At 35.9% G+C, this 27,660-nt stretch overlaps 1 protein-coding gene across 50 annotated transcripts in view; it reads right to left on the bottom strand.

Annotated features, from left to right (window-relative positions):
* Positions 1–16,519: 16,519 nt before the first annotated feature.
* The window catches only part of NRXN1 (neurexin 1), a 1,068,408-nt gene continuing 1,057,267 nt past the window's right edge, over positions 16,520–27,660 (bottom strand). For all 50 annotated transcript variants that reach the window (XM_070573944.1, XM_070573958.1, XM_070573931.1 and 47 more), the window contains one exon: positions 16,520–19,917. In XM_070573944.1, coding sequence (XP_070430045.1) covers positions 19,610–19,917 — 308 coding nt within the window. In that variant the 3' untranslated portion in view covers positions 16,520–19,609. The remainder of the gene's footprint in view (positions 19,918–27,660) is intronic.

The following is a 27,660-nucleotide window of genomic DNA, read 5'->3' as shown; positions in this document are numbered from 1 at the left end:
GTTAGCTCAGAGCCAATCTTCCTCACCAAAACTTAAAAAAAGAGTTGTTGAAATAGACTCATGAAAATGTCAGTAAATCAGTCTCACATTTATCATGTTTCTTCTGAGTTTCCATATTTTACTAGGCTCTGTGCTGTTTTAAAAAAAGGTATAAACTTAATTGTTGCCCTCAAGGAACTCACCAATGTAATTGGGGGTGGTAAGATGTATGTGTATGGAATAAATGAAAAAAAAGACTATCCAAATTAGAAAAAAGGCATGCAGACACATTAACCATAACCGGGGCTATGGAACAGGAAAAGTAAGGATTCGATATTGTCAACTGATTGTTGCTTATGACTGACACTATTAGGTGTATGCATTATAGTTTACTAACATTATTTTAAGCTGTTTTTGGTAGTATACGTAATATGCTACTGGATTTCTCTGATTTTTATCAGGTTAACCAAAGAAGAATTTTATGTTCGTGGTTTAAGTGCACTTGGACAAATTATTCCATGGAAGCAGAGATTCTGATGGGTAATTTTTATGATCTATCTTAACCCTTGATGTCCATTAGAACCATCTGGAGATCTTTTAAAAATTAATAAATGTATTATTAGTGAATTAGCAAATTAACTGATTGTAAAATTAACATCCCTGGGCCGTCTCCAGGCCCCTGCGGTAAAGCCTGGGCCTTAGCATTCTTTAAAGTTCACCAGGTGACCTTAGTGAGCTGCCAGGGTTGAGAATCCCTGTGTTAAGCAATTAGATCCAGATCTTATCATCTGAGTTATTCTTTTCTTTCTTGAACTTGTGAATTCATTTTTCCTGCTGTAAGTTTGCTGAAACAAAATCAATAATTCTGGGTACCCGTTGATCATCAGGGAGAGATTTTGTTACTTTTAACACCCAAAACAATAAGTTATTCCTCATCATTGACTGTTTTCTCTGGGTTTTGTGTGTGTGTGATGAAGATTGGCCCTGAGCTAACATCTGTTGCCAACCTTCCTCTTTTTGCTTGAGAAAGATTGCTGCTGAGCTAACATCCATGCCAATCTTCCTATATTTATACATTTTTTTATGTGGGATGCCTCCTCATGGTGGCTTGATGCAGTGCTGTGTCAGAGCCCAGGATCCAGGCCTGCAAACCCTGGGCTGCTGAAGCAGAGCAGGCGAACTGAACCACTATGCCACCGGGCAGGCCCCTGTTTTCTCTGTTTTGATGACACAGTGTTTTCCTGGCATTATTCATACCTGTATGACTGCTACTCCTTTGCTCACTCATAACCCGTATAAATGTTTGAGGTCCACAGAGCTTATTCCTATAAAATCCTTTTGCTTTTCTCTGTAACTTGGGTAATGACATCCACTCCTATAGCTTTAGATACCCTAGGGATGGCAATAGCTCTTAGATTTACATTTTTAGCTCAAATAATCCTTTGAGTTCGAACATATTCATCCAATTATCTACACAATATCTTTGCTTGGGTGGCTAAAGGTGTCCTAAGTTTAACTTAATGAACATTTTAAAACTTAAGTGAAATGGACAAAGCTACTGATGTTCTGAAAACATCTTTGTATCTCTGCAGTATTTATGATTCTGCCTCATTTTATAAAAATTCCTAATATTTTTAAAAATTTTCTATCCTTTACCTTGACCATTCCAGAAGTTTTATAGTTCGTGAATTTTTTCAAAAACCAACATTTGACTTTATTGATCCTCTCTATTATTTACGTTTATTTTCAGTGTAGTGGGCTGTGCTACCCGTATACTCTTGGGCTTTATCATTGTAGTGCCACTGTCAGCCTCAACCATGTGATTCCAACCATCATTTGGGGAATCATTTTTACTATTTGTGCCAAATTAGAAGGGGTATGTGTGTGTGTGTATTTTTGGGTTAAGAGTTTAATGCAGTCTTTGTAAACTACTACAAAGGCCATTGGTTGCCATTTGTACTCTGTTGGTAATACATACAGGCTGAGGACATTTCCTATAAGTAGAATTTCAGCTAGTGGTGCTAATTTTTTTAAAAAAAGATAGCAAGAGATTAAAAAGAAAATTGGGTGATTTAGTTCTCTGTTCTACTCAATGAGCATAAGCCAAGAACGAGCATGAGATGAACGTTAGAAATCTGATTTTCCCTTGGTCTTAATTCTCACATACTTATTACATGTTCAGAGAAAAATAAAGATATGGGTTTTCATTACAACATGGTCATTAAACACAAAGCAACCTCTACATTTGTTGCTGAAAAGAAAGGTGATTTCTTCTATTATTGGATGAAAATTAACTATGTAGGACTTAATGAGTCACAATACTATACTTTATAGACAATTAAAGCTTTGTTTAAGCATAATTTTACTCTATGTAATTAATTTTTTTTTTACTTTAAGCATTGACTTTCAATCTTAATCCCAAAGAGAGTTATAATACTTCCCTGTCACAATGAAGCTCTGGAATAGGAGAAAGTGTTGTCAAGTATTAGGGAAAGTTAGCTCTGCCAGTAGAAACAAGGACAGTTCTCCCCATATCACCTCTAGCAAAACGGTATCCAATCAAATGCTAGAAAGTGAGCTATGCACTATGGAATGGTGAGAATGCCTAGAAGGAAGAGCTCAGTGGGGCTAGAATGGTGGGCCAAAACTTCATGGAGGAAACAAAGAAAACCATTATATCAGAAACATCATCCATCATTTGTTGCTCCCAGTTATGTAGGTAGACATGTAAATACTGAAGGTGTGGTCATTTACCAGCCTTGTCCTCTTCCAACAGTTCATTAAATTGCAAATTTTGGGTTCAAATACTGGAACTAGGGAATAAGAAGAAATACTATTTCAAGAAATGCATTGCAAAGCTACAATATCAAGGATATGGCCTCATCAGACTATGGTTGTAACATGAGTTGTCAAAATTTGTTGTTGGTGGTATTGTTTTTATTGATAGTCATAATCCATAAACTGTACTGGTTCACATACAAACATTTTCAACGTTTGTAATTCTGCTACAGGTTTATTCCCCCAAACACAGGAATTCATGAGATACCTATTTAAAAAATTCTTTTAAAAGAGGAATTTTTTATTTGGACTAGACATCAAAGAGAAATTAATCCTCCACTTATAATTTTACATGTCAAAGATTGGGTGAATTTTCTACAGACTAGATTTGGGCTTGATCTATTTCAAATCTTGTTTTTCGTAAACTAGTTTCACTCTTTCAGGTTCAGGTGTTGCATATATGTTCATTAAGATACAAACTCTGGCATTACAATCTAAATAGCTACACCAAGTGAATCAGCACAAAGGATGGTAGAACTATTTCTTGAAAACAATGCTTCACCAGAATGGCCAGCAATATCTTAACTAGTCACAGATGTGACTTTGACCAACAAAAAGATATCTCACTGAAAGTGTTCTCAACTCACTTTGTTCTCAACTGGATCCAAAAAATTCCTGTGGTCATTTTAATGCCTCTGGATGGAAAGGGAAGTATAATAGAGGGAACATTAGAGAGCGTATCAACTACAGTCAGAACCAATTGTGACTTTAAAAAATTCTGTGATGAACACATTGCTAGAGGTCTTTCACCTACTGCAGGGGAGGGGACCCGAAGCTTACATTTCATTACTTCCTGGTAAAAGCTGTCCCTGTCCATGAAACTAGAGATCAGACCCTGAGGTCTCTGCTACTGACACCTCAGTGAAAAACAATGCTTTCACAGTAGGACATGTCAACAGAAAGAGCAGACGATCTTCTCAACTCACTTCCAACTTTTGAAGTGGCCAGGAGTCTGGGAAATGTATTTTTTGATGTCTAACCTCTAGCATGCAGTAGACTCATTACAAAAATATTGGAATAGATCTGAATGAACCAATCTTCAATATCTGTCACAGAAATCTAATACATGAACACTGCCCCAGAGGAACCAGTTAGTGGTGGAGATGGTAACAGAAGTGTGTACAGCTGTCAAAGGACAATCAAAAATCCTTTATTGTTCAATGATATCTAATGAGTTCAGAGAAGGAAGCAGAATACGTGAACTTCAGAGGTGAGAGGAGACACTGAACTGAAGAGATGGGTTTTCCAAGAAAGGAAGGGAAACCCTGACGAGTGGCAGATGAATACGTTGTGCTAAGTGACAAAGAGGAACCAGACCAAGAGAGCACAGAATTCACAGAGGGGAAAATGTCTTCAAAACTTACTTTCAGGTTCAAGACATAGAAGATAGTCATTTCCTCCTGTATAGATTCTGGCACATAGGTGGCAAATTATTTCCTTTCCTTTCATTCCTTAAAGATAGATTTATTGGCTGAATCAAACATGGGCCAGAACCAGTATGAAGGTTTGCGTTGTTCTTATTTTGAAAGATTAATTAGGTAACTGGAGAGTTCATTGATCATCAGTGGAGGTATAGGCCTTTGATGGCAGAGAATTTCACCAGACAATCAGCTTTTAATTCATTTCATAAACACTGAAATTTTACTCTGTGCTATACGCCGTGAAAATCGGCGGGACCCAGATGTAAATAAAACACTCACTCCATTTTCAAAGTATTCCCAGTCCCACCAGGGAGGCGGTCACGTCAACTAACAAAGATAGGAGAATTCATAGAATAGTACAGGAGTGGAAAGGCAGGAGTTATAAATGTTCTTTTTATAAGAAAAAATATTTTTACAGATCCACAGAATTGATAAAATTAGTTTTATCACAATACTTCTTAGTTGTGCACAAAAATAAAAGTAAATACAAAGTCTTATTACCCACGGGTCTTGTACAACTATAAAACCAAAACAAGTTGTTTTGTTGAACTAAGTCACAATTAGCAATATAATTACTGGGTAACTGATTTGGTCTAGGTTTTGTTTTGTTGCTTTTTGGGTTTTTTTTTTTTTTTTTTTTGCATTGGCCATTCCTATACTACTCTCTTACCAAATTTACCTGCTACTTTTCTCTAATAAAATTACTTAAAGCCCCTGCTCAAAGCATTTGTCGAGGTTACTGGACATTCACTTATTGCGAGCAAATTCTTAAGATATTAAGTCCATTTCTCTATCTTATTCCTAGACTACAACCATTAAAGTAGTGTAATTTGATGCCAAAGTTTTAATATAAAATCAAGGCACTGCAGTTCCGTGACAAAATTCATTTATTAGGTGGCTAATTAAATAATCTAGAATATTTTTATTAATATTTTTTTGATTCTCATTAAAATAAAAACACAATATTAACTATTTTCAAACAGAATTCACAGCTTCAGATAAGATGTGGGATGTGAAAGAGAGAAGAGAGGATGGCCGTACAGTATTGAGGGGAGCAACTGGAAACAGGCAGTTGCCATTGACTGAAATGAGGAATTTTGCAGAAGGAACATGTTTTGAGGAGAAAGTCAGAAGTTTGATATTGAATATGGGTGAGTTGAGAAAACTATTAGACATGTAAGTGAACATGTGTTTGTTGTTATTTTTGCTTTGTTTTGTTTTGTTTCTTCTTCAGCTTCCATAATGTAATAATCTCCATGTTCTCCTTTTATTCTTTGGTAACTCCCCAATCTTCTTGTCAGGCTCCTCTCCTCTGTCATTTATTTTGGAGTTTATCAATTCTCTATCCTGGATCCTCTTCTCCCCTCATTTTGAATTTTTTTCCTACAGAATTTCATCCATGCTCACAGTTTCGATTATAGTTCTGTCCATGTAATTCACAAAGGTATGTCTCTGGGCTAGACCTTTTCGCCTGGCTCCAGACATATGTATCCAACTATCTCATTGACCTCTCCCTTGGGTTTTTCGAATGCACCTTAATTTCAGCAATTCCAAAACTAAAGTTATTAACTTCCACCACAATCTGTTTTTTTCTAGTTTCTGTGGATATCACCAATGTCCATCCAGTTGTAAAAACAATAAGAATTCTCCTTGATACCTCTTTTTTTCTTAACTCCTATATCCAAACTATCACAGATTTCTATTGATTTTCCTTCCCCCAAATCTCTTTTTCCACTACAACCAACTTAATCCCAGCCACAATCATCTCTTTCTCCTGTGCTACTGTAGTTGAACCAGTGTCTTCACATCCTAGTCTTGTCGTACTTGACACCTCCTGCACCTCATGAGTGGTTTTTTTAAAAGGCAAATCTGCTCATTTCATCCTCTCTGTTTCAACCGTTTTTTATAATTCATCGTAAAGAAGAAAATTACTTAAAAGGTCTCAAGGCTGTAGGGGATAGTACAAGAGATGTCTCAACATCCAGTTCTCTTCTTCCCATCATGTAAGAACTGGGTGATTTGGAGAACAGACCCCGACTGCAGGAGCAGGCCCTGATATGTCAAAGTCAAACTTAGTAATTTCAGCAAATGATTCAGAAACCCAGTCCACTCAAAGCAGCACATGACAGTCCACTGTGACAGATATGGGTTCAGCACATGGTCCCATTGGGGAAGGAAAACTTCTTTGTTTTTAAACAAAACCACCAAAAGAGAATATTTTTCTCTTTTGCTCTTCCTCTCTCACTGGAAGTCAATAATGCAGTCAACTTATATCTACCAAGGGATCCAGGCTTAGGATAAGGCTGACATTGTGGAAGGTAGAGCAGAGAAAAAGAGAGAGAGAGAGAGAGAAAGAAGGTGGATTCTTGGGAGCATCACTAAGTCAACACTAATGCCTATGATCTCTTTGGGTTTCCAATTAAGTGAATCATTTTATTTCCTTAAAAATATAGTTTAAGTTACATCTTCTGTCACCTGCAGACCAAATTATCCAGTCCTTATTTAATATCCCAGTCTCATTTTGCAAACTGCTTCTTCCCACCCTGGCATCCTTGCCCTCTATATTGCAGCCTCACTGATTTTCATCTGGCTCCTCATATGCTCTAGGCTTCTCTTGACACAGAGATTTAACTTCCAACACGCTTCCCATTCCTTCACCTAGTTAACTCCATCTTCTTGAGTTAACTAACTGATCAGCTAACTGATCTTAATTCACAGTAACTTCATTTATTGTGTACTCATATTTCTTCTGTGAAATAATAATTATAATATATAATTCATGCATGTGTTTCTTTGATAACTGTTTGTTTCCCCAGTGAAATGTAAACTCCACGTGGGCTCACAATTACATACTGAATACGTAGCTCAGGGCATAGGACAGCACAGATGATTCCCAAATATTTGAATAAATGAATAAAAAAGAGTCCCTACCTTCCATAAATGGGAATGCAGAATGATTTATAAATAATTATATTAAGAATAATTACTACACAAAAATTGTTCTAAGTGCAATCTAAGGAATAGGAACAGTGTGTTAAGCAAATACACAGGAGAAGAAAATGATTCTAAATTCTGTATTTGTAAGTTTTGTGGAGGGAGGTGAGATATGAACTTATGTATAATAGAGAAAATATATAAACACCTAGCTGTAGAACAAGAAAGAATGAAGTAAATGATTAGTAGACACATCGACAATATGTCTGTGAATGCAGGAGTAATTAATTCTAACTGGGTTGATCAGAGAAAGCTTGACTAAGGATAAAGTGGGTCACGATGGAGAAGAATAAGTTCTACTTGTAGAGAATTTGGTAAAATGATTTTTTAGACTAAGGTAAAATAAGCAAAGTTACACAGATGTGCAAATGCATGAAAAATTGGCTCAGGCTGACAAGAGTAAGAGTGGCAAGCCCCACTGTAGACTATGGGCTTTATTTTAAAGATAGAATGGAGCCATTGAACTTCTTGGAATAGGACAGTAGTGTAATTAAGAGTGTGTTTTGTGAGGGTTGGATCAGAGGGATGATAAATATGGAGCAGAGAGACCTGCTATAAGGTTGTTATAAAAGTCCAGTCAAAAAATAACGATATTCTGAACTAACCAGGGATATTGCACAGATAGAAAATTAGACTTATTCGAGACAGTAGACATAGAAAAGAGAGATTTAAAAAAAAGTTGCCATAAGATACTAGGTATTATTTAAAATATGTTTCTATGATTTTCATCCTGATTACCTGGAAGGATGATAATGCTATGAACATATGGTTTTAAAGGGAAAATAATGAAATCAATTTGGGACATACTGTGATTGAGATACCTAAGAAATAGATGTCTAGCAGCCAATGGTGTGTGTATGTAGCTTAAGAGAATGGTAAAATATTAAGAGTTAAGGATAGAGAGTAGAAACAGGATTGATTCGCTTACCACAGAGCTGCAGAAGGACTATCTACTATACCAGACTTCAAAAGTGGGCAAGAAATATAAGGATTCTTGAAAAGGCTTTAGAAAAGCAGTTGATTACACTTTGGGTGTTTGTGTAGGAAACGAGGCAAGTGTATATAAGAGGATACAAAGGCAGAGCAAGATATTAAAAGTGAGGCAAACAAGTCTAGTTCAAATGAGAGATGGAAAAGATGAACAATTAGGATGTACAGCCATTAAAAGAATCTCAGAATTTTGCATTTCAGAAATGCATTCTTTTTGGAAAAAAATGCTGATATGTATACACCATTCCTCAGTAACTAAGACTGAACTTAGATGGAGGTCTTTGGGACTGAAGAAAATGAGGAATTCTGAAGTCAAGCTTTTGAGAGGATCACTAAAGGAAATATTGAAATCCACATAGATGGTGGCAGAACTTAAAGGAATATTCTAAACCAAGTGTTAAAGCAAAGGTGGAAGGCAAAGGAATGGTTGAGTAAATGAAAGCATTGTATAAGTGGATGGTGTAAGTTTCTAGATTATTGAGGAAAGTGATGCTCTTTCTCTAGGCCTTTGAGATAAAGGCAGCAGAAAGCAGGTTCATAGTTGAGATAACAGGCCAGGAAATACTGTCAACAAAATATAAATCCATTGCTTATCTTCCCCACTGATTTTTCAATTGTATGTTCTTCAACTACATCAGCGAAATAATATGTAAATATTAGTAAAAATGCCAGTGTCAACTCAATTGTATTAATTGAGTCACTCTTTCAAAAAAATCTGTTGACTAGCCACTACATGCAACGTCTACGTTGCCTTTTTGCCACTAACTTTAAAGCAATAATTTTATCTGATAATCTGCAAGGTCAGCTGAAAGATATACATCAGAGAGCTGGAAAGAAACCTAGTTTGGGAATGTAATGACGGCATCACTAATGGGTACTTTTGTTTTCTGCTTGCAGAGTCTATATTTCTTGGATATGGAGCTAGGACGTGGGAATTGGCCTCAGAGGACCCACGTTTTAGTCCTCTCTCTGCTGCCAACAGGCAGTGTAATTTCATATGAGTCACTTCTTAACATTAAGCCTCAATTTCCACATCTACAAAATAAGGAATTTAAAGACTTTTTCAGCTCTTCTAACCTATGATACTAAATTTAGTGCTCCTGGTTTCAAGAAAGATGTGACCTCATATATGAGATATTGATTTATTGCTGGAAATCACTTTACATTTGGTTTCTTAACCTCTCTGGGTTCTCATTGTTATCAGTTACAAAATGGAGATATAAATCCTAGTCATATCTACCTCACAGGAAGATCGTAAAGATAAAATAGGAGAATAGATTCAAATGTGCTAGTTACAAGAAATATCATTACCACCAACACATTACTCAAACGCATAACTACATTTAGGTTCTTTTGCTTCATCACTCTCTCCTTAACTTCCCTTTTATTAGCTAAGACCCAGATGCGTGTTACAATTTATTACCAAGTATTTAGGTTTCTGCCCCTTTTTTAGCAACCCTCAAAAGAAAGAAAAATTGTGCTATTTGCCAGTTACTCCGAGAAATTATTTGAAATATGATAAAGCTATAAAGATCTTGTTGAATTATCATGGATTTTCCACTAACTACAATGCCTTCCATATCCTCATAACCACAGAATAAAAAAAAATTAAGAGCTGGCTGGTTAATTTGAGTAGTTAACTTTTGTTGTGAATAATACTTCCTAAACCATTTAAAAGTCTTCGAAACCATTCTGTTTCTGTTATTTTGGGGAAATATCTACATATTATCTTTTATTTCTATACAGGAGGTTGTTGTGCAAATTAAATTAAATATTTTGACAGTACCTTGTAAACCATAAAACACTCCACAAATGCTTGTAATTATTAACTATTAAACCATGTAGAAAATTTTAACTTCATGCTTCAGTTTTCACATGAAAAATTACATTCAAAGTCTTATCCACAAGTCCAAATTAAGTATTACATTTTAAAATCAGAAGTTATCAGAAGCGGAGTATGCCTGTATGTAAAATGTTTTCCAACAAAGACATTTTGAACATTAATGTTGAGGTATGAGGAAAGTGTTTTGATGACCATAAAGGTGTAGAGAAGAAAAAGTGATATTGTGAAGGAAAATGAGTAAGGTTTTACTAGTATAGGTAAAAAAAAAAAAAAAAAAAAAACAGGCACAGAGCCAAGATGTAAAAATCCCAGCTATTCATATTACTTGTGAAAAATTTCATCTTATTAAAAGTAGATCATTTGGACAAGTCTTGAAAGGTAACAGAATCAGTTGGTACTCTGGATTTAATTTTCACCAACAAGAGACAATGAGGTGCTGGTGTGGTGATGGATGGGACAGAAAATTTTGTGAAATTTATAAAAGAGAAGGAAGGGAACCTTGGGGACAGGTTAGAGATGTGCCATGGGCTTAGAGAGAAGAGATTTTTTAAAACAGAGAGAAAATATATATGTTATTGAGTAGCCAGATGCTTTGGAAGTAAATAGGGCGAAGATAAATGAGAAACTCTAAAAATAGAATAGAAACTCTAAAAAATACAAATTTAGAAATAAGATTTTAGAGGAGATTAATTGGAAGACATTGAAGGTAATTGCGTGCCTGGGTTCAGAGCTCTCTGATAGATCACATCTTGAAACTGCATGTAGGAGTCACGGCTTCCCTGTCCCTGCCTTCTGTGGGCAGGACTGAGGGGTGGAGGAGTCAGGAAGAGGTAAGAGAATATAGCTCTTTCTAAAGTAATGGAGGTGTCTTTGTAATATGACTCAAGGTCAGCAAGACGACAGAAACTCTTTAGTATCCTTTGCTCCAAAATTAAGTGAACAGGTAAGGGATCTCATGAGGTTTGTTGACAGAATAACACACGGAGTGCGATGTCTGATTTTTTCATACATAGGGACCAACAAAGAAAAATAGAAAGAAAAGGAGAAAATAAAAGTATATCCAGAGTACAAGACCACTTGGATGCCTGCACTCTCTTTTTCCAGATTCAGGATTTGAGGCATTCCCCTACAGAAACCCAGAATGGACATGCCTTAAAACCCATATCAGGTATCATAAAGATTTCCGTGTCATAGGAGGAACGAAAATAATCAGGTTAAAAGGACTGGTTGAGGGTAAATGGGAAGGGTGTAAAGAATTGAGAGGGCATCTCTGTGGAATACTCCAACATCCAAGGGAAATTCACACAGGCACAGGGCAAGTGTCTGTGTGTCTGTAGATGAGATCCTGCAGGACACGCAGTAGATGTGGGCAAGCTAGCCATAGCAAAGGCATGACCTCTTCTCCCCCATATCCTGACTATATAAAATTCAAATTATCACTGGGAATATGCAGTAAAAAATGTTTCAAACTTTTAGAGGTTCAGTCCGTGTGTTTTTTTTCACAGATAGAGAAGAAATACATTCCATCCTCCCAGCCAATGGCAGGCATCTGAGACAACTTCACAGTGGGTGGTGGACATAAAGTGAGTCATTCGTGAAGAACATATGGATAAACAGAACAAGTTCATGTGGTTTCCATGACTACTTTTTCCCCATCCACAGAGGGGAACTACAATACGCCCAATGGTCCTGGGAGATGTTTGGTGATACTAGTGTCTGGGTTTTGGATCTAAGTTGCTATACATGACAGACGCTGAGATCAATTATCCCATTACAACTGAGAAAAGGATAGAAGTTCCTAGACTGTGGCATTTATGGTAGGAAATGATTGCAAGTTGGCCAAAAGCTAGGCATAGTGGTCTGAAGAAAACCATTGCAAAGCTACAGGGAAAATATAGAGACTGCTCTGAGAGTAGAATCACATCATTTTGGAGAATGCACTGTTCAGTTCAGAACTGATTTTACTAGACATAGAACTGAATGTATTCAATATAAGTAAAAGGACTAAGTCACAAACGCATAAGATCTGTATGTATCTAGAACTGTATCAGATCTGCAGGTGACCCATCTATATGCCCTAGCAGCCACCATTTGGGAGCACAATAACTCAATGGCTTACAGCTGCAAACACTTGGAATTCTTTGCTTGAGGGCTTTCTCTGGACCACAGAGCATACTTAGCCAGGTTGCAAGGCATACAAAGTACTTTGCAGTTATCACCTCTGTCCATTTACCCCCTAACAGCCCCTCATAGAAGACTAAGAGGAATTGATAGATAAATATCCCAATTTCCTTGGCCCTCAAATATAACAATTCTGAAGCGTGATCTACACTGTGTCCTAGAATTCCCAAGCAGTGCTACTATGGGTAGTAGCCTACTGTGTAATACGATCTTAATCGGCTTCTCTCTCTTCCCTAAGTCACTTCCCCATCTCACTTTCAGTACTTCCTGGAATCACCTCTCTGAAGAGCATTCTGATATTGAGAAAGCTTGTTGGATGATGGAAGGAAAAATCAATTATAGTGGCCTTCTGAAAATGATACAAAATAACAGAGTACTTACTGGAGGTTCTGGGATGGGCTAAGCAGACCAGAAATCACACAGTATTCTCAATCCTCTTGAAATCAGACTCCAAGGAATAGGGTATCAGTGGGAATTGAGACTCAAGGAAAGCAAAGGGTAAATGTTTTAAAGATCCCTTCTTCAAAAGTTTATCCGTCTCTGTCAGGGTCAAATACAGTCCAAAGAACTTTAATGTGATCAAACAAATTATACTTGTTATTTTGACATTTTTAGAAAAGAAGAAGAACAGAGGAAGCAAGTTTTGCCCTGATTTTAAAAGTAAAACTCAAGGGATGTGTCAAATTCTACAGTGATGAGCTTGAAATCCAAATGAGAATTATTTTTAAAAATAGATGCTCTGTGGCTAAGTTTTAGAAGAAGTGATAATGATTAATAAACAGAATTATGAATTAAATAAATACTAATTAAATACTAATTCCTTTTCTCAATAGATTCACTGACACATTAGGAGGAAATTATTCTGTATGCTGATTGCAAGGCAACTTAATTTCTCATGATCTTCTGGAAGAGAAGATGGATCTACCGAGTGAATCTCCATTCAAAGATGATTGGCAAGTTGATATGTACTATCCTAGCCAGTTGATACGTGTTGTGCTCATCAACCTTGGCAGTATTAGCATTTTGGACAGGATAAGTGTTTGTTTGGGGGAGACTTTCCCGTGCACTGTAAGTTACTTAGCAGCATCCCTGGTCTCTTCCTTAGTTCTCTACCCAGTAGATGCCAGTAGCATTCCCCACCCCAGTCATGACAGCTAATACTGTGTCCAGACTTCACCAAATGTGCCCTGGAGAGCAAAATCCTCACCCCACCCTAGTTAAGAAGCATTACTTAGAGGTAGGTCTCTTGAGGGATGTCTAATGTCTTTCCTAGTGAATGTATTTTCACTACAAAAAGTTTTTTGAAGTTCTGCATTAAAATTCAAACAATAAATTTCATAGATTTAAAGAAGACATGTCTTAGAAAAAAATCTGATGATTTTAGTTGATTGCAAAGTCAATATAATTCAAATAAGTACTGTAAGCGTTTTACAAAAAATAATGAAACGTTAAGTGTCATTATTAGAAAGAATAAAGTTCAAATCAAGGAAGGTGATAAACCCATTGTAATGTGGTCTTACAAGTACTGTGGTCATTTGTGCATCATATTTTGAGAAGAACATAAGCTCAAGAGAAGGTTATGAGAAGTTTAGCATCTGTATAATCTGAGTAATGACCAAGGGAGACAAAAGTGTTAAGACTGGAGAAGAGAAAACCCAGGCAAGGGTGATGATATTGGAAACGCTGTCATGTGCAAGATGGGCTATATTCTATTTTAGCACAAAGAGAATTAGAAGCAATAAGGGGAATCTATCAGAATCTAGAAATACGAAATCACAGCTATCCTACAATGAAATAAACTGCCTTGCGAAGGAGCAACCACTCCTTTAGCCATGGCTGGATAATGCTTAGATTGGGACATTGTAAAAATGTCACCTATATTAGGAGATCTCTTAACTTAAACCTTTCAAGCATTAATTTTAAACATATAATTTTACAATAATTCTACTCTCTTGGTAGCTTCCAAGCACACTTTCATGTTACACTGTTGAAGAGGTAAACTTTAACTTTTATCTTTTAATAAAGTATTGAACTCTAGCTTTGCAAAGCATTTAAGTGCATTATATTTTTTGATTCTCACAATCCTATAAGTTGTCTCATTAGCTCACTTTCACATGTGAATAAACTTAGTATGATTGAGTGATTGCCCATGTTCCTGCCGCTAGTAATTTTCAAACCTGGGATTCAAACCCAAAACACCTTGCTCTAAATTCTGTGCTTGTGACAGACCATTATTGAGTTATTTTATTTAACTGTAAAAGCTCATTGTTCTAAACAGTAAACATCTGAAATATCACAGACCAGAAGCATTCGATACGACTTCTTTTGTTTATTGCAATTCTTACTGAAGGATTGATTCTGTGGCTGCATATTCTATTTTTTTCAGAGTTATTTTGCACTGTTAAGCAAGGTGGCTCAGTGGCACCTTATAAACCTTCACTGTTTCTTTCATAGGGATGAGACCAGGTGAGACACCTAGGATGCTACCACTTGAATCTGTGTGTTCCTCATCTAGAATTGCTGTCACGTTCAGGCAGTATTCAATGACGAGAGTACTTACACAAGCACAAGATGTACGATCAGAGTTGGACTAGAACCACTCAGCCTCCTTGATAAAAGAAGAATTATCAAGAAGTGGTCAAAGTGTCTTCTTTGTCTAACCCTCATGGAGAGCTATATTATTCTTTTTATTTAAAGATAACTAGATGTTTTGAGATCGATTAGGTATTTTTTGTCGTCTATCTACCACTCTCAAATATTGATGACCTCCACAGGATGGATGCTTTTGGTGGCTAGGGTCTGGCTGCATATTGGATATGTACAACATATCTTCAAAATACTTAAGTGTTCCAATCGTTGGAGAAGTTTGTCTTCAAATGAATACCAAGTTCTTCAAAAGAGGGTATATATGAGATGAATAGTTTGATTTACATATCCTAAGTGCCCAATAAATATTTGAAGATTAAACGTAAAAATGAAACAAAATTAATTTCTATGAAAGTTATATAGATGTACAACTAGTTGTAGGAAAGGATACTGCATATGTACATTGCAATGTCTGTTTCACTGGCTCTCAACCTTTTGGGGAGTTTTGAAATCCTTTGAAGATTTGATGAACCTAATCAGACTCTCTTCCCAGGAAAATACCCCTCTACATATATCTGCCAAGTTTTATAAATACTTTTAGAGGTTAGTAACCTCTGAAGCCTAAGCATTTGGCTCTGGGAATCTATGTCCCACAGGTCAAGAATACTTGATCTGTTTACTAATAATACATTTCAGGCAGTCACCATCTTTGAAATGTGGTACATTTAAAAAGTAAGATAAATTATATATCCTTTAATTTACAAATTAAGAAGATGTGGATTGTTTCCCTGTTATGTTTAAAAGTCATAAGTTAATATTAAGAAAGAAATGACATGAGTCTAGAACAATGTAGGTACAAAATGGGTTAAGCATTCATGTTCAAGCCTTTTACTGTAGAAGAGAAAAAGACCAAACTCATGCTTTTCTATTGAAGATTACTTTCAAAAGCCAGAGTTTTAAAACAGTTACCAATTGTTGGACCAAAACTTACAGAAAGTAACTGATTTCTAAATCATCTGATCTCCAAAAAGTCACTTTGCTTTTGGCAAAAACAAACATAGTTATATGTGAAACAAACAAGTATATTCCTTTATACACTTGTTTTTGGTATTTTTATTTTTCAAATAGCCCCTGAGCAAACATTTTTGACATGTTTTCTTGAATTTATTATTATGAAAAATAATAGCATACAAGTAGCCACACTCTCTGTGCATTTAGCTGTGTTAGGCACAGTAGTTCTTATTATCCTTACTACCCTATGAGGTTAGTATCATTACCCTTAACTTACTAATGAGAAAAGTGAGTCAGAGAAATTACATAACTTATAGCTAGAAAGTGATAGTGTTGGGTTTTAATCATAGGTTTACTTGAATTGCATTGCTTTTTATAGAGAAAACCGTATTTATGAAATCAGCACCTTCATGTCGTTTTCAACAGGTTGTACGAGTTTGTGGTTTCATATATAACAAGATGAACAGATGTAAACAAAGGTACATTTAGTGGCTGTATCTTTAAGTGTGTGATGTAGAAGTGCTTAATAAATATTAAAATCCAGAAAAAACAGAGTCAATATTCTTCCCCAGCTCGTCCAAGGACGGCTTTTCCTTTCAAATATAGTCTTCCTTACTGTGTCGCTTGGTGCCAAAATGGTGCCGCATGTACTCTTTTCAAATCAATAAATCCACAGTTGTATTAAGAAATATTTTATTAACAAAACAGTAAATTCCACTTGCTTAGCATTTCCAATAATGGATAAATTGGCCTTGCAACAGAAAACCAAATCAAAACAAAACCCTTAGATATCCAATCACACAAAGCACTAGAAGGGTAGGGTCATGTGGCCTTTCTTTGATGTCTTATGGATCGACCACCTCACACGTTATTGTAGTATTTGTTTTTTAAAAAAGGCAACACATTACATGGATAAAAAAGAAGCATACTCAATCAGGAAAGTTGCAGTCTAGAGATGTAATCAAATTTATGCCAGGTAGTGTGAAATCCTCTAACTGCAAACTGTGCATGGAACCCTGATATGTTTGGTATGAAGATACTTGAGATTTTATTCATGTCTTTTTCTCTCTCTAGCTCATGTTCCTCTCTTTTCTTTCTCCATTCAAAAAGAAAGAAAGAAGAAAAAAAGAAAAAAATTTCCAATTTTATGTAGGCCAATAACGTTAGAAACATTTATACTGACAATATTAGATTACATGATTGAATGAAATTCTAAAATTTATGCTGGAAAGAAACATTGAAACCAATCCCAAACAACATGCTTCATAGATATACTGCTTAAAAAATACCATTTTTCAATTTATTTTCTATCATATTTTAGAATCTTTCCAGATGGAAACTAGTTCAAGTTCAGTAGATCAAATGGAAAAGCAACCATTTCTTTTTAAAACCTCAAACGGTAAATTAGTGGTTTTATATTTACCTTATTTCACTGGCTTTCCCTGAGTAAGACTGAATGAGAGGAAAAGAAAAAGTCTTATGAATTCTTTAACCTGGCAAATTAAGAAAAGAAGAAAATCTGAAACACAAGTAATGGATATTAAATTTTAGTTTTATACCTCTACTTTCTGGGTCATGAAAAACCTTTAAGGCTTTTCATGCACCACAATTACTTGGCAATCATAGATAGTGGTGGTTTGCTATGAACTATACATATTTCTAGGGTGCTGTATGTCTGAAATCCAGGCCACTTCTTGGCTTTTTTCATCAACTAAAGTATCACAAAAGATGTTTTGCATTTTTTGCCTTTGCTGATTAAAGCTAATTGTAAAGGTATTCTTCTCTTCTGTGAAATCTAATATCATTCTTTTAGGAGATGTTAAAGTAATGCGACCAATTTTTTCTGAGGCATCACCTTCCAATCTAATAATGCATCTTCCTTTGCATTACCTTCTCATACTAATAATTTATTGCTATGAACATCATTGAAACAATATGCAAAAACAAGTGTGTAATGTATACTTTTCTACTTAATGTGTGTTAAGCTAAAACTATATTTAATGATAGAGATGTAAAACCAGAAAAGTTAAAATATAGTCAATAATCAACAAAGAATGACTTTTTTAGATGAATAGTAATACAGAATCAAAAATTACTGAAAATACTTCCTTAGTTGAGAAAGTGTTTACTTTCCAAAATGTTTATCATGCACATCAGGTTCAGAGAATATATCTATATAATTTTATTGGAAACAAAGTTTTCAACTGCAGCAGCCAGGGTTAAGATGTAGATCAACCAATTTTGCTTCCATAACCTGCCCACATAATGGTTCCTGTTCGTGCAGCAACATACCACTGATATTCTATATGATAAGAAAAGGTTCCATTTCATTAGCAACTAAAATCTTCTCGAGGTTTCCTGGGAGCGTGATCACAATGAAGCAAATCACCCCATTTGTCATCAATGCCTTGGCACAACTATCTTCCTTCCTGCTTCTCAATTTGTCAATAATCTTTCCTATATTTATGTTTGGTTCTTCTGTCATCTCTGATGGATTCCTCTGGATTTGTGTGTGTGTGAGAGAGTGCGTGTCTGTGTTTTTGTGACTGTGCATGGTGAATGTATGCGGGAAATGTGAGTAATTTGGGGGAGAAAAGAAGATTATAAGATACATATGTATATATTTTACCTTCTAATTCACACCTTTCATACAAATACTAAAACTTAATTGCAACAGAATGAAGGCTGTACATGTAAGAAAAAAAGTAGTTGAGTGTTTTTATATACATTCATACATATCTTCCTTAGAATAAACACTACATTGTAATTTTTTTTTTAAAAAAAAAGTAAGTAATTGTGGCAATTTATACTGGTGGCAAAAAAAAACAAACAAACCAAAAACCCTGAAATAATTGTTGCTCCGATGTCATAAAACTCCCTATACTTAGCAACACTTATAACATTGAATTTACCAAAAATGGCTGAAGAGCAGAGATATATTTTGCATTTTCTATACAACAGGCTATAAAACGTCACTTATCACAGTCCAGAAAGCACACAGAGATGGATTTTATATAAACATATGTAATAACATATTAAGCGTGCATGAAAATTTCCCAATGATTGCATCTATGCCCTCTTGTTTTCGTTTTGAAATTTTAGTGTGAAAATGTGCCTTATATTTCACATTGTTGAAAATAAGGCCTCCATACTTTTTTTTCCCTCACAACCAGAAAGGGGCTTTTTGAATGTGTTCCTACACAAGTCTTCAAAAAAGCCAGCACTTTGTTTCAAATGCAAGTTCCAACCATTGCTCCAGTTGCGCCAGGTGGCAAACTCCTAAAGGTTTGCAGGTTGAGTCACTCAAAATGACACAGTCTTCTCTGGCAATCAGACTAACTGACTTCTCAGGAAAGCGCTAGCACTTTGGCTAAATCCAGGATCATAGGTAGCTTCTTTTTTTGTGTTGTGTTTTGTGTTGTTTTTGTGTTGTGCCTTGATGTTGTAATACTCCTTTGCTTTATGAATGCGTGCAGTCATCACTGTCTTTCACAAATGTTCCAGCAACATAAAGACAGGCAGAGTAAATGAAAACACTGCGCATGTTAGGGAATTTATTGGCCCCTGTCCTTTTTTTTTTTCTTTTTTGGAGAAACAAGAGCATGAGATACTTGTTTTTATTTTTTAAAAACAGTCTTTCCTTCCTGATTGCATTCCCTGTCTTCTTTTGTATGTGCTTCATAAAAAGGAAAGTAAATAAGTTTATATTATGTCTCAGATAAAATGAAGACTATTTCTATACAAGGGTCCTTTTAAGATCGTGGGATCAGACGTAATACTCTTTATCCTTGTTTTTCTTATTTTTGTTGGCGCTTTTCGCACTGCTGGGTTGTTTCTCCTTTACAACAGCCCCATTGGACTGTGCTGAGTTACTGATGTAGTTTCGACTCTCGTCCACATGGTAGGAGCCTTCATCCCGGTTTCTGTACTTGTACATGGCGTAGAGGAGGATGAGGATGCACAGCGCGGCAGCGGCTACTATCCCCACAACCATGCCCGTGGTGCTGCTAGACTCTCGAATCACTTCCGCCGAACCTGGGTACGGCTCTCTCCCGCCTGCCCTGGTCGGGTTGGCTATAGGAGAGAAGGTGAGAAAAGAACACGAGGTGATGATTGAGTTTACTGAATGCCAGAGAGCTATATTAACGTTTATCATCTATTTCCATGCCTAACAGATTAACACCTACTGCTCTAGGAAAAGTATACTGCTGCTCAATGTGGCAATCCCGTGCCTCATGGTCACTAAAAACAAGGGACTACGAATCAAAGCACTCGGAGAAATCTGTCGCCTTCTTTTCTTTCTCACAGGTCAATTTTGTCAACAGCGTCTTCTAAGTGCAGCCCCAAATAAGCTCCATTTAGCTCTAAAGGGCCATGTGGATGCGTTAGATGAAAAACCATGCACCCAACATGGAAAATAAAATCATAATGACCCTACATTATAATATTACAGAGTATCATTTAAAGAATCACATTGATGTTGATACAGAACACTTAGGGCTAACTCCAGACTCTGAATCAGGATAGCTAAATTTAGAATTACTTTAGAAATCATAACTCCTCCTATTGTAATGAATATAGTATTGAACAATACAATAATCCAGGCATTTTGAATAGTCTAATTGCCTGCTTTAAAAAGTGTTATTTTAGGGGCTGGCCCCCTGGCCGAGTGGTTAAGTTTGCTCGCTCTGCTTAGGCGGCATCCCACATGCCACAACTAGAAGGACCTACAACTAGAATATACAGCTATGTACTGGGGGGCTTTGGGGAGAAGAAGAAAAAAAAAGTGTTACTTCAGTCATACCTTTACAAACTGAAACAGAAACTAATTTCCTTTTCTGTTGAAGGTTTATTTGTTTATATAAGTGTATATGCATGTTATTTATTCATTGGCAGTGTTTGAGTGATCACCAAAACTAAATTTCGGTGGATAAAGTAAGAAAGTATTTTTTCTTAGTTTTAAAGACCATCTAGATTGGTTTTGAGTCAAAACTCAGTACCTAGTAGATGATAACAAAGAAAGGACTGGCTGGTCCACTTTTATTCAACTGACAAAACCCTCACTCAGTCTTCCCAAAGTATAAATAAAGCCCTTCCTTGGGTACAAGAAATACACAATAAGGTACATTAATGTCTGGTCCAAGGACTAGTCAGTCACAAAATTGACTAAAGACGGGGAGAAAAAGTCCTGGGATTTAGCTTGTAGATGGGGGAGGAGGAGGGGTGGCTCCTTTCCTCTACATAGTAAACTTTTAAAAAACTATTATTTAAAAGAATAAGAATTGCAGAGAGATAAGATTGTATCCCATCTCTAATCCTAGGTCATTTTTCTCTATGGATGGTATTTTCTTTTTCTGAATCTCCATCCTCTCCCTTGTTTCACAGAAAAAGATTACTTTTCAGATGCAATGGATTAAAAATGCTGTAATTTTCAAAACATTTTTTGTAAATTATGCAGAAAATTTAAATAGTCTCAAGATTGTATATATATATTGGAGATATACGTGCGTGCGTATGTATGTGAGTGTGTGTGTGTATACTCACATCAGGAATTGAACAGCTCAAGAAGAGTAAAATTGTGTTCTTATTTTACTACCTTAAACATCATTTAATGATTACTTGTAATATTTCTATAGAAGCACTTATTAATTATTGAGAATTATTTACCAACCATGTGGTTCTATATTTCTTTGTAATTCCATTTTCAAACGTCACCCAGATGTCTTCTGCCTAAATATGAGTTTCATGCTGTCACTTTCCTTTCCTTCCCAAAATAAAGCCTTACAAATATAGTCACTTACAAAGTAACAGCTCAGGCTCAAAGCAGCAATATGCTATGTTCTGGAGCTACAAAATGCAGCAGGTGAATATTTTGAATACGTCATTGCTTGTTTTACAAAAGCCCATGTAATGTTGCTGAATAAAAAGCCTGGGAGTTGTTTCTGTGGCCAAGGTAGAAGGAGACCAAGACTGTAATCCACAGCATTTGATTACAGGAAATTAATGTCCTCTCCGGAAGAAGAGAACCTGCTCCAGGAACTCTGTCACTACCCGACAAACCAAAGGTGGCACTTTCTCTTTCAAATATAGTCATCTTTGCCAAAGTCTGCCAATTAGCTCAGCTGCTAACTTGCACTAAATGACAACTCTCTACTTGCTCATTTTGTGGAGCATTCTTTTACCATGATGTCTCAAAAGCTGAAAAAGGGATTTTATTTAAATGTTACTTAAATCATTTTCCACCACCTGATGGAATGCTTTCATTTTAAACACGCTTTCATAATTATCTCACTTTGTCTGTCTGTCGGAAAAGAATGGGGAGAATGGAGATAAAATCCTAATCAGATAGTTTATGACAGTAAGACCTGAGAGTTTTAATGGTATATAGTAGGGTTTAAATGTTATATACTAAGAATATATATGTACATTTTTTCCAATTAGGAGTTGGTATCATAAATGGACTATCTTATCCAAAATTTTTAATTTTATTTTTATTTACTCAAATATTTCTATGTTTTCACAACAGCTGTATATGTAGCACACCAACAACAAATTGACTTTAATACTAGAATGAGATTGCAAGCCTAACCTTGAAATGCTTCAATTTTTTCCATATACGTATTTCATAAATCCCTCCTGTTTAAGGAAAATACTTGTCTTTTTTGCAACTCCAGCCAAAATGTTGCTTAAGTCACATGCAGGCCTAAAAATATCTCTAACCCATAAGTAAAGACTCTAAATATCCCGTTTCTTTTTTTTTAAAGCTTACCAAAAGAAACCCCAAACCCAATGAAGAAATATTTTATCCTTTTTTCCCTAATTAACATTAAAAGATTAATAACCACCACAGGTATTATTATAGATCTGTCTGGAATATACAGTTGCTTCCATAGCTAATTGATTATTTAGCATTTTTTTCTGTTTATGCTGCAAATCTGAAGGCTAAGTGATATTTTTCTTAACTTTTGTGCTAAGCAGAATTTATATGCTAAAGAGTTAGTGGAACATCTCTCCCATATGTGCAATAAAAGGCTAGAGAAATTTAAACATATTTATGAATTATAAATGTGGCTTCACTTATTGATTGTCATTAATGGTTTATTTTGATGATCACTGAAAAATCTCTGAGGAAATTTCATATTAACTTCAATGTAGAGAATAGTATAAACGGCTAATAAGGCTAAATGTCTTCTTATATAATTTGCTTAAAATTTTATAGAAAAAAGAAATGCAGTCATCTTGTAACCATTTAGGAGAATATGAAAAAAAGAATTTAATCAGAGAAATCCAAAAGCAATTCTTATTGATGGATTTGAGAATTTTACATTCCCTTTACACTCCACAGTAAACTAAATCAAGACATTTTAAATAATTAAAACAATCTACAACATGTTTTTTCTCAGCAGTGCTAAAAATGAAATAAATGAAGTAAAATTTACTTTTACTCCTTCTCCCTTTTTTGGTCCCAGAATGTGATGAGAAGACTTAAAAGACAGGTGAAAGAGAATCAATGAGAAGAGCTAAAAGAATGGAATACATCTAATTAGGGATAAGTCCTTGAATGGTCAAAAATTAACTGATTTGTAGGTAAAACAAAGCTAATGCAGCCAATTCATGATATTGGGCCCTGGGGCACAAGGAGTGCAGGTCAATGGAAAACTTCAGTGGGACTGATGATGGCCATTGAATAAGCCACAGCATTTAAGTATTATTCAGCGTGACCGGAAATAGGCAAGTATTCAACTTTGGTGGGGTGGTGGCACACATTTTAATTTAAGGCTAAGTCACTAGCAAGAAAAAAAAAGAATAGATGAAATCTCCTAAGCTTATTTATATCCCGTTTCAATGATTTATAAAGTAAAAAGTTGTCATGAATTATACACAATTTATGTGAACACTATAACAACGAATTATTGTACTTATCAAAGTTTTCCCATGTAATTCTACATCCATTTTACTGAAGGATGCCCATCATCACACACTCCTCAGAGTCAACTAGAATGGAGTGGAATCTGCTAGGTGTCCTACACGTGGGGAGAGCAAATATGCACACCTTGATGTCAATAGGAAGCCTTTTGAGTTTTGCTGGCATTTTTCGCCTAAATGGTTCAGAAGCTATTGATTGCATTGCCAAGGACAAAGAGCTGTCACAAGGATTACAACCTCTTTTATATAAGCCACTTCTCAGCCAAATGGCTATGGAAGTATTCCTGAGACCCGTGTACTGATAAATAGTGTTATCTTAAAGGACAGATAAGAGTTGATTTTTAATTCTCTCTTCCTCTCCCTCTATTTTCAAATATTTGCAAGATCTGATGATTTCTAGAAGTTCTCCATATGGTCTGCTTGGCCTCAGATTTATCAAGAATCTTGTATGCTAGCTCTATGAATTTTGTTTTTCATTGTCTAATTAATATTATGATTACTTAGGTAGGTACAGTCTTTCAAGTGTTAGGACACTTACTAAGATATTTCCACATTATACCCTAAACCAATTTATTCATATCAGATAATAATTCATTGTGGAAAATGCACAGTAAGTGCAAAAAATATATTCCAATGCCTTGTCACATAAAAGAAATAATGAATGCATTTGTTGCTCTGAATGAAAAATTAAAAAGTGAAATATTTAAAATTTTAACCTATTCTTAAACCTGCTAAGATAGTTATTCTAAACTACTATGACAGGAAAATAAATTGTCCTGATGTATGCCCTTTCTTTATTTTTGACAGTCTTGGCACTGTATCTATGAAAGAACATTTCCCCAAATAGGAATTAATTTAGATCCAGTGAAGAAACACCCTAAGACAAACATGTTTAAGAGACACATTAGGCTGTAGTACAGAGAGGAGAGGGCTGTTTGTGGTATGTCTCCTTTGTCATCAGTCCCTCCGGCCCTCTGTCACCTCCCCATGTTCCTCTCTATTCTTCCTCCTACTCCTCTCTCCTCTCTCCTTCTTCTGTGTGTTCCTCTCCCAGATCATGACTTATCCTTGAAGGTGGCCCTCAGGTAGCTTAGCAGGTGTGTCCCTCTCCCCTCTCAGGTAAATGAAGAAGGCCAAGCCAGCAGGGGTCAGGATTCTTTGCCTCTTGGGGTTGGTGCGTTATTCAGCAAGGTGTGTAATGAGTGACAATGCTTATTGCCAAGTTCCTAATTTCCAATCACAATATAAAATAGTCCTTACTGGCCAAAAAGGTCCAAACGTGATTGTTTCACCAGAACACAGTCTTTGTGTTTTATATTGGCGTGCTTTATTTTAAAATTTAACTTCCTAAATTTGCTTAAAGAATAAAATTGTACGCTTTATCAAAAGAAATAATATTTCGTTACAAATTTTTAAAAAACTGTCTTGCAGATTGAGAAATGAGGAGCACCTTAAGCGATTGTGCTTTGCATTAGGGTCTGTATTGAGCAGTTTGAGTGCAGCTAGTCACAACCTTCGTACATGCAAATTGAAGTATAAAGCCACATTGGCTTAGCAAGATGATTAGCCACTGAAGTTCTGAAATAACTAAGCATTCTGAAAGGTAAATTTTGGAAATTAGTTAATTTTTCCAAAGAGGTTTCGCTTTGCAATGGCAAGTGTTTGGCATCCTTTGGTTATTCTTTCTGAGATTGGAAACACACCAGTCAGATATTGTTATTAAAAGATAAAACTGCTTCTGATTTATGGTTTTACAACATTGCATGAAAAATAATCTTTAAAGTCTTAATTCCTGTCTCATAAAATAAGGGTTTGGTGGGTGACAGGACCTTATATTTCCATTGATGTGTTCACCAAGGCAACCATGCCATCAGATGCTCTTTTTATCACTCAAATTGTCATTTTTATGAAACTATTTTGTATAGTTGGATGAGCTGTTCTTTCACTGTAATCTTGTTATATTTATGTTGTTTCCAAAGTTAGCTTTGCGGGGTGAGATTGCAGTTTCCAGGCAATTTTTATTGCTGGTTTTATTTCTTCAATATAGACTGTTAGTGTATAGGTATGTTATCAACCATGACCCTGTCACATCAAGGATGAAGAAACAGTTTCACTATATACTGATGACGATGAAAATTCAGCTTTTGAGCTTTAAGAAAAATAAAATGTAAGAGATTGCCAATCTTAAGAAATAATAAAGAACAAAACATACCAATGATAAAAAATGGAGTGTGAGCTCTATATTTCATATCAGGAGGGCTATATAAAGGATGGTAAAGCTCCACAATACTTAACATATATTATTCTGATACCCAGAATTGTTGTCTATCCTATCTTACAGTAGTCCTCTTAAAAAACTATTGACAAGATGGAGTTATTGGATTTTTTTTCTCACTGAGTCTTTGACCAGTCTTTCTGGTTTTATCATAGATTAAACTAAAAATAATCAATTTTAAATTTCTGTCTCCACCCCTACTTAGGAAGAAGAGCTATCTAAAATGATCTCATTTGCAGAGCTCTGTACTGTGTCTTAATAGATATGGAAGTTATTATAATTCTAGGCTAGCCTTGAAAATGGTTTCAGATTTATGGGGGAAGATTTGACTTTTCCAGTACCCAGTTTCATTAATACCGTGAAAAGAAAATTGGAATTGTAGGCTCCTGGGGTGTTTGTGAATTGAGATTAGCACAGTTTTGTTCCCCATCTCCAAAAAATAAAGTTTATTATTTTTCCCATTTTTGTGCTTCTATACAATATAGGCCTGAAGAAACAATTATGATGCAATCACTCACAAGAATACATGTTTAAATGCCACAGTTGCAGGAAAACAGGTGGGCAATGATTTATATGACATACACTAATTTCAACTCGCACTGTGGCTTTTTGAGAAGTGATGAATGCTGGTTGTTTCAAATCTGTCCCATCCTGCCTTCCCACCAACTCCACCCACGCCCTGCACCTTCTGACGTTTGCTCCTGCAGGTCAGACAAAAGGCTTGAGAGGTCATGCATGACACATCTCAGCCCTTACACAATGAATTGGACATTCAGGAAGAACTTGGAAATCAATAAGCCTTTACTAGTCGCCTGGGTGCTGGGACTAACATTTTCCTCTGCTTCTTTCAAAGCCACTAAGACATGTGTTTGAAGGGAAGAGTAGGAGCCACCACTGTGGGGTTAGAGGATCATTCTCTTCCCCAGAAACCTAGGCATTGCTTGGGAAGGAATGCTAACCACAGAAAAAATCATGTTCCTGGAGGACAAAGAGCACCAATTAGGACAGGCTGCTACCTCAAATGGCACCACATGGGACAGAAAAGGCGATGGACCATCACACTCTGTGTGACTTTGGTGACACTGAAAATGAATAGACAGAGAAACACACACATTCTCCCTCCTCTCTGTGGGAAACCATAGATAATGGCATTTATGGATGCCTGCTCTTTAATTACTCTATATGTTGTAAACTGCATGTCCACAGCTTAGTCATGTGCAGACTTCATAGACTTTTTACATGGTCACTGTGCCCACAAGGTTTTATTAGAACTCCTGAAAGTGTCCTGGTGTTTACAAAAGTCCCAATGTGACTACTGTTCTCATGACCCTTTGTGGTCTGCAAACAGCTACCTACTCAAAGCTGTCTTCCATTTCTCTCAAAAGAACTTACAGTTATAATTTTATTGCTGTCCCTCCGTCCCTACACACCAATACAAGTTCTACCTCCATGCCTGGCTCGTGTGACCCTTTTCCTCCTGCCTTGCTGAATACTACTTATTTCTCAAGACAGCTTAAATGCCCCATCTTTTATGAAGTTTCCTCTAAGAATATTCACTCCTCTGTCAACAAATATATAGCGAGTTATAGTTATGGTCCAGGAACTATACTAGGTCT

The sequence above is a fragment of the Equus przewalskii genome, chromosome 14 (genome assembly GCF_037783145.1).
Source record: "Equus przewalskii isolate Varuska chromosome 14, EquPr2, whole genome shotgun sequence".
In the NCBI taxonomy this organism is placed as follows: Eukaryota; Metazoa; Chordata; class Mammalia; order Perissodactyla; family Equidae; genus Equus; species Equus przewalskii.
This window is presented reverse-complemented; position numbering and strand designations above follow the sequence as displayed.